The 8568-nt window shown below is 46.8% G+C and overlaps 1 protein-coding gene across 5 annotated transcripts in view; it reads left to right on the top strand.

Annotated features, from left to right (window-relative positions):
* The window catches only part of Cgnl1 (cingulin like 1), a 148796-nt gene that overhangs the window by 126752 nt on the left and 13476 nt on the right, over positions 1-8568 (top strand). For all 5 annotated transcript variants that reach the window (XM_055598179.1, XM_055598154.1, XM_055598171.1 and 2 more), the window contains exons 13-14: positions 34-195; positions 4416-4505. In XM_055598179.1, the coding sequence (XP_055454154.1) occupies positions 34-195; positions 4416-4505 (252 nt within the window). The remainder of the gene's footprint in view (positions 1-33; positions 196-4415; positions 4506-8568) is intronic.

The raw sequence follows: 8568 nt of genomic DNA, 5'->3' as shown, positions 1-8568 counted from the left end.
CGCCAGGTGATCTCTAACATCCTCTCCTTCCAGCTGCGCCTCAAGGAGGAGGAGTTGCGGGACTACCAGCGAGCCGAGGAGGAAGCGCTCACGAAAAGGCAGCTTCTGGAGCAGTCGCTGAAGGATCTGGAGTACGAGCTGGAGGCCAAGAGTCACCTCAAGGATGACCGAAGCCGGCTTCTCAAGCACATGGAGGTGTGTGGGCACACGGGCAGGGACTGGGCTGTGGAGAGCACGTCTGCCACCAGGGAGACGTAGGAAGTCTCGGGATCTTACTCTTTTTTGATGTTATAAATATCGTTTTTGGTTTTGTTTTTGTTTTTTTTTGGTGGGAAGGAGCTTATCATGTTGCAGTGTGTCAAAGCTAGAAGGAATGAAGGATGTGATTTAGTCTAATGGCTTCATTGATTTGAAGAGGATACAAGTTGATCCTCCAAAAACGTAGTTGATGGTGATGTGTCCCTTTGGCAATGTGTCCCCTACAAAGGCTGCAAGACTGCCGACTGTCCGGTCAGGACCCACTGTGCCTCAGACCCCAAACCTCCCACCCCCTGCATGTCAGAGACCAGCTGACCAACCACACAGTCCATTCTTGGTCCCGGCCCATCTTCCTGAGTGTGTATGTGTCATTGCTAGAGCCACCAGCAAACTGTGGCCCAGTTCATTGCCATTTCCACTTCCCAAGATTGTCTGTAACCGCTCAGAGCAGTCACCGGTTGTGGGTGAGTATTCAGGAGCCTAATACACAACACTTGAGAAAAACCTGCATAAATAGAATACCAGAAGCTCTGAGAAGATAGGAAAAGCCTGAATTGCTAAAAAGGAGTAATTTGCAAGAGTGAAATTGACCCTGAACAAGAAACACATGTATGCCCCCTCCCCTCTTCAGTGGAATTTAGAGAGTGAAAGAGAGTCTGGGAAACAAGTCTCAGACTTTGGGGGAGACGTTAACATGGTCAGGATTTTGATAAAAGACAGGCATGGCGCTCAAGGCCAGAGGGAGATGGCTTAAACTCAAAATCAATGAATTCCTCAGGAAGCTTCGCAAATAAACAGAAATAGCTTTTTTAAACCTCCAGGGTGCTTTGCAGTTTATATCTAGGAGTGAAGTCTGAACCAGTGGAGATTTTATTAGATGGGCCTCTCTCAGAGACCCAGGTAGCCCAATGGCAATTTTATTGCTTTGTTTATGGGGTTGCTGTATTTTTCTAATACCTTGCTTCTGATCTCTTTAGGGAGTCATTTTTGAATAACCTAACGCCACCCTAGTTAACTAGGTATGAGTGGTCTTAGGGCCTACACAACCTGGTTAAAAGCAAAGGGATGGGCTAGGGGGATGGCTCGTTTGGTAAAGTGTGTTTCATATAAGCATGAAGATCTCTGTTCAGCTCCCTAGCACACATGCAAAAAGCTGGTCATGGCAGTGTGGTCCCAGTGCCAAAGAGGTGGAGACGGGAGGACCCCTGGGGCTGGCCAGGCCAGTGAGAGATCCCTGTCTCAAAAAAATGAGATGGAGAGTGTTTGAGGAAGACACCTGACACTGCCCTCCGAGCGCACACGCGCGCGCGCGCGCGCGCGCACACACACACACACACACACACACACACACACGAAGTGGAAACTTATCAAGTAGTGAATAAGGATCTTTGATTTGATGAGCCTTGACTTAGACCTCGTATGTTGCGTGGATGGTATGGATTGGGGCAGGCAAAAAGCCTGTCTAAGAGGTGATTTGGGCTGTACAGATGGCTCAGCAGTTAAGAGAACAAATTGCTTTTCCAGAGGGTTCAAATTCAGTTCCCAGCACCCATGCTGGGCAGCTCACAGCTCACAGTGACTCCAACTCCAGGAAATCCAACGGGTGCATCAGCTGGCCTCCGCTGGCACCTGCACTCACATGTACAACCCTCCCACAGATGCCCAACTGAAAGTAAAGAAAGATTTTTAAAAAAGGTTTGTTTCTAAACAGTGTTCTGCCTGACTGCCACAAGAGGGCACCAGATCTCATTTATAGATGGTTGTGAGCCACCATGTGGTTGCTGAGAATGGAACTCAGGACCTCTGGGAAGAGCAGCCAGCACTCTTAACCCCTGAGCCATCTCTCCAGTCCCAGAAATAAACTTTTTAAAAGATAAATGAAAGAAACAGATTTTTTTAGAGATAAGTGATTTTGGCTGGTTATCAGAGCCAGGCAATGGTGGTGCACATCTTTAATCCCAGCACTTGAGTGGCAGAGGCAGGCGGATCTCTGTGAGTTCGAGGCCAGCCTGGTCTATGGAGAGAGTTGCAGGATAGCCATGGCTGCACAGAGAAACCCTTTCTCAAAAAAACTAAGATAGATAGATAGATAGATAGATAGATAGATAGATAGATAGATAGATAGATAAAAATTAAAAATTTTGTTGTCAGATCATTTCCTTTGAGTCTAGAATATTTGAACAAGACATTTCCTCTGGGTAAGTTGGGGTCTTGAACACTGAAGACTACAGAAGGCATTTCTCCACTTGGTCTACAGTGCCAGCCTCTGGGGGTTCTGCCACCGTGAAAGGCACCTGAAGGGTGTGGCTCTGAGAGCTGGCTGGCAGGGCCATGTTGTTTTGACTCATGCCTTTCCCATTCCTTCACTAAAACCTAGCTAATTCTCAGGTCTCAAGAGCTCTCTCACAGTCAGCATTTTCTGTGAATTCAGCCCCAGCCTTGGTGCTCTGTGGATATTTGTGATTTCTGAGCCATCTGGGTAGGTAGGCGACCTGGAACAGGAGCGAGCCACATCCCAAGTTGGTTTCTGGGACTTTCTGCTCCTAGGAGAGAGGGTTTGGGTTTCTTTATAGGTTTTTATTTTATTTTATTTCATTTTATTTATTATTTTGTGCATGTGCACACCAGTGTGTCTCACAAGCATGAGTGTGGAAAGATAGGACAACTTTGTAGAGTCAAGCTTTTTTTTGTGTGTGTGGGTTCTGGAGTTTGCTCTCTAGACTCAGTCTTTATAGTAAGTGCTTTTACCTGTTCAGCCATCTTGCTGGTCCTCCCTGGAGGTTTTGGTCACCACCTGACAAGGCCATTCATTCACAGATGGTTCAACGTTCCCATGAGTTCTCGGGGTTTCATTTCTGCTGTTTATAGAGACACCGTGGCTGTCAGTTCTGGCAGTTCCATAGCTCGCACCTACACACAGATGCCACCTGTGGAAGCTCAAAGTGTTGGTTTTTAAAAAGCATCTGCCAGAGCTAGAGAGATGGTTCTTTGGTTAAGAGTGAGGACCCACCTATAACTCCAATCCAAGGAAAGCCGCTGCCCTCTCTGGCTTCCACAGGCCCTGCACACATGTGGTACACAGACATGCATGCAGACTAACCCCCATATACACAACATAGAAAGAATGGAAACATTGTTTTAGAAATACACATTTTTTTTTTTTTTTTTAAAAAAGCACCATGGCAAAGTTTACCCAGACCTATGACATGAGCTGTATGGCCAGACTGTTTCCTCCCTGCTCTAACTGAACCCTTGGGTTTATATGGCTTGCCTGTCTCCTGGATTAAAGGCGTATTTGTATTCCAGTCTGATCACACAGACCTAGAAGATGTTTGGATGTGATCTCTTGCCAGAACAGCCGTGTTCTGAATTACAATTCCTCCACAGACCAGAGGGACAGATTGTCATTACTCTGTGATGATGAATTTACCAGAATTAGCCACCACTGTCCTATGCAGGTTTGGGACCGTCCACGGCCAAGTTCATGAGTACTGTAGAGAAGAGGCAGGTCAGACTCACATGCCTGCACTCACAGGAGTGAACTAGCCTCTTGAGCACACAGTGTTTACAAGAATGCCTCAGGATGGCTTCTCAGGCTGTATGTTGCCTTGAATGGGGACCAGTTTAAGATACATGCTGACATATCCTTAGTGTTTTTGTTTTTGTTCATTGGGTCTTAGGGTAATGCTTTTTTCCCATTTGTATATTTTCTACATGCCCAGTGATACCACAAAATCAACAAAACACATGTTTTTCAAATACCTGCTTTGGACAGCACAAGAAATGATATGTATAAGGGCTGGGGGTCACTCAGCTGATCGAAGCATGAAGCCTAGCAAGCATGAAGCTCAGGGTTCAGTTTGTGGCACTGAACAGACAGGCTCAATCATGTAAGGCCAGCACCTGGGAGGTGGATGCAGGAAGATCAGAAGTTCAAGGGCATCCTAGACTACTTAGCAAGTTTGAGGCTGCCCAGGGATACATGAGACCCTTTAGGAAAGAAGAAAGGAAGGGAGAGGGGAAAAGAAATGCCTTCCTTATGTTCCCAAGACCTAAGAGTACTCAGCTCTCATTTGCCTTGGGGTTTTCTTCCATGGGCACCTCTTGCTCCTCACCCAGGTCACTGTAACTAACCCATTTATGTTCTTTTTTCTCAGGACAAGGTGTCCCAACTGGAGATTGAACTGGAAGAAGAAAGAACCAATGCTGATTTGCTGTCTGAGAGGATCACTTGGAGCAGAGAACAGGTACAAGGGAGTTGTCGAAGGGTGAATGCATGGTATTGTGGAAAAAGGAGCCATGAGAGGCTAAATCTGAGGGTTCAGTTAGAGCAAGGAGGAAACAGTCTGGCCATACAGCTCATGACAGAGGATCCATCAGTCTTTATCATAACAAGCCACTAGGAGGGAAGGAATCAGTAACATAAGGGAAATTTCCTAGGGCGGTTTCAGGAAGTGATGTATCAGCTACAGTGGGCCAAGGGCTTGGTGTTGTCTGTCTAATTCAGGGTGACTGGGCTGGAAGTTTGGGGGTGAAGGGCTGTCGTCACTGGCCTGGCAGTCCTTGCTCAGAGCTGAAGATGAAATACTGACTCCTTTGACGCCTACCTTTCTGATGGGTGCAGATTTCCTTGGGAAGTGTGGGCTGTGGGGTAGGTGGGTGCAGGGACTTCTAACCCAGGCTTCTGGGCTCTAGCTCTGTCGGTTCCTTGGACTGATGTTGGGATAGCATTCAGGAGCCCGAGCAGCAGCCATTTAGATAGGGACTTTCCTGAGCACCAAGACACAGACGGACAGCTCAACCTTGACATCAGCTCCCCCAAGTTCTTACCAGACACGGCTGTTTTGTTAGGCATTCCTGCCAGTTTGGTTAAGCAGCCGTGTTACCCCAGGGTATTCTGAGATCTTTTAAGCGTGCATAATGGCAGAAGTGCCCATGGATTTGTTTTGTCCACTTTCCTTGTGCTATGTCACCTTCTCAATATTCCGGGCGGTTAAAACCAGTTTCCTGTTCCATGATTTACACCCAAAACAAAACACAGGCATGCTGAACCAGGACACAGTGCCTGCATTGGTTCAGCCACTGGTCCAGGACTGTGAGGTATCCGTTCCCAGAATACCTTTGGCCTTTTCCTTTTCCTCTCATTGAGCTCTAGAGTCATGGGATGTGACTACTCGCCTCAGTGGTCCATGTTGAAAATTTTCCACTGAGCCAAGAACCTGAGGTCCATGCTGGGCACTCTGTGGGGAATCCCAGGCCTGCCCCTGTGCTGCCTCCCATGAAGCTTTGGGGAAATCCCAGATTCCTGAGCCTCGGAAAATGAGGCTGGGGACGGAGGTATAACTCAGTTGGTAGGATACTTACCCATCATGCCCAAAGGCCTGGTTCAGTCCCCAGCACTGTATAAACTATCATGGTAATGCTTGGCTGTGATCCTAGGAAGTGATGGCAAGAGGATTAAAGTTCAAGGTCTTCCATCCTTAGCTACATATTGAGGTCTGGACAAGCCTGGGCTACAGAGATCCTTTCCCACAAAAACAAACAAACAAACAAACAAATGATATGAAGCTATTTGTGTGGAAGGTTCTAACAGCTTTCCCTCTCCTAACCTGCCACCATTAGCTCTCTTGCCCTCTTCTGCTGTCTGACTTCTCACTGTTTCTAGGAGGTAGAGAGGGGAAGGCCTAAGTTTGCTGTATATGGAGAAACTGAAAATCAAGTTCAAATTGATGTAGAAAGTGATGAAAGACAAAACAAAAGCTCCAAGATAGACCGATGCTTCTCCTTTCTTCCTTTCATGGTTTTTAGTGGTAGGGTCTTGAAGCCCAGGCTATCCTCAAACTCTCTATTGTCCTGCCTCAGCTTCTGAGGGCTAAGGTTACAGGTGTGTGCCACCATGGCTGGTGAGTGGTGCCTGTAGACAGAGGTCTCTGATGTCTTCTGGCCCTTTGATGCCTCCTGTTGAGAGGGACGTTTGAAAGGGATGCACCTGCTTTACTAACAGTCCTTTCTTTCAAAGCAGAGGTAGAGCCAAGGCTGATTTTCTGCCTTTAAAATTAAAGGGCATATGGAGAGGGCTCTGGGTGCCATGGGGCCCTCCCAGGGCCACACACTTACAGCTGCCCGCCATATCACAGTAAGAAGAGGGGCACTTGAAAGCTGAACCTCCCCCTGCTCTCACCACTTCTAACCTTCTGATGCCCCTGACAAAGGCTGGTGACCAGAGGACAGAAAGTGGCATCACCTTGAATCCTGTGAACCGCACTGAATGGCAAACTGCTACTAGACACTGAAGAGAAAGCATGGGGGAAATTTTTTTAAGCTCTTACTTTCTTTTAAAAGTTAAAGTTTTCTGTTTTCTACTTAAAACTCAGTATTTTTTAAGTTCTTCTGAATTCTTGCTTCCTCCTAGTATATCCAGTTCTTTTCCCTAGTCCCAGAGATGGGTCTTAGGTAAACAGGCCAGATAAAAGGATTCCGACAATGCTAGCCCTCTGACAGGACCTTGGGTCTGGCAAGGACGTCAGAGGTGAAATCTCCAGAACTGTGTAATGGATGAAAGATTTGAGGCCCAGAGCCACAAAGGACTTTGGCCAGAGTCGTGGAACAGCTAGCTGCAGAGGCAGCATAAGTTTTTTCCTCCCAAGGACAGTTTTTTTAACTACCAGAGCCTCAAATACAGCAAACATGACTGCACGAATGGCAGAGTGGCAAAGCTGAAGAATGTCCAACATGAGGTTAGGCCTGTCGAAGGAGATGAACCAGATTCAACAAGTAGAAAACTAACAGTGAAATGGCACAGAGGCTAAATACCAAGGGCAGGACTCCAGCCAGTGAGGAAAAGGCCATGATGGTAAGCGTGGCCAAGGAAGGGTTTTTAGAGAAATTTTGGCCTGGAGTCAGCCTTGAAGGAATGATCTACCTGAGAGCCGCTTAGCAGAGTGGGTGTGGCATCCGAGCTAGAGTGACTGGCTGGTAAGCACAGGATGTCAAGATGCTGTGGATGCTCACATATGCTTCAGGTTTCCATGAGGAAAGCAGCGGGAGCACGTTTGGAGAGGAGGACTGGGGTGTTTGAATGACTGTATCCTGAAGGTGTGGGGAGCCATGGAAGGCTGCTCAGCAGAACAGCGAAGCCCATACAGTGTTCTAAAGGGTCATTGTAGGAGCTGGGGATAGAGGAGCCCCCAGAAAGACTTTCACTGAGCTGCTCTTGGGGCAGAGAAGGCGGTTGTGAGACGTTTTGTTTGATGCCTCTGGCTTCGCTCATTATTCTTGTGTTTATTTGACACTTGCTGGCCGCATTATTTACTTTTTGATTCTCGAGGCCTTTTCCCCATACATACTTAGGATAGTAGATAAATTCAGAGAACCCTAATCGAAATAAATGTTTTCTATACCTCTTGAAGCTCGGACTGCTTTTCAAACATGGCTAATGTTGAGAAGAAGTAGATTTGCTTTGGCAGAATGCCATATTTATAAAAGGTGAGGATTGTCTGTTTTCTCATACACAGAACAGAAAAGCTTCCCCTGACTTCTGAGCTGAAGGAAAATTCACTGAGGTACTAACTGTTCTACTGACTTTGGGACTATTTTAATCCCAGGAAAACCTTTTTACCTTTCTTTCTTCAAAAGTGTGTTTCTCTGCCAGACCCAATAGGACCTATAAACCTAGTTACTCAGGAGACTGAGGCAGGAGGATTGTAATGTCAAGGCCTGCCTGAGCTACAGAGTGAGCACAAGGCCAACCTGGGCAGATTACTAGTGAAACTCTGTCCCAGCATTAGTGGGCTGGGAATTCGGCCCTGTGGTGCTATACTTTCCTCCCATGCCGGAGGCCCCAGATTCAATTCCCAGTGCCATGAAAACAAGCTAAAACATTTCTGTCCATGACTGCCGCGAGCCCCGCTGAGGAGTCATAAGTGCTGGTTCCTAGCTGTTTTCAGGGCTTGGAAGGTATAGTCACCACCTACAGTTGCATAGCTTGTGAGAGGGCGGGCCACAGTTTGACTCCATCCTTGGATCAGATTCTAAAGGTCTTCAAGTTAAGAACACGGGTTGGGAGTGTGTCTCAGCTGACAGGATGATTGTTTGGCACGCACAAAGCCCTGAATTAATTCCCCAGCACCTCCTAAACTGGGTATGGTGGTGTATGCTTTTTATCCCTGCATGGAGGAGAGGTGAAGGCAAGAAGAGTTCAAGGTCATCCTTGGTTACATAGGGAGTGTGAGGCCAGCATGAGCTACATGAGACCTTATCTCAATAATAATAATAATAATAATAATAATAATAATAATAATAATAATAATA

The sequence above is a fragment of the Psammomys obesus genome, unplaced genomic scaffold (assembly GCF_907164565.1).
Source record: "Psammomys obesus unplaced genomic scaffold, mPsaObe1.curated_primary_1811, whole genome shotgun sequence".
NCBI classification, from domain to species: Eukaryota; Metazoa; Chordata; class Mammalia; order Rodentia; family Muridae; genus Psammomys; species Psammomys obesus.
The sequence above is the reverse complement of the archived record's forward strand: the minus strand, read 5'-3'. Positions and strand labels throughout refer to the sequence as shown.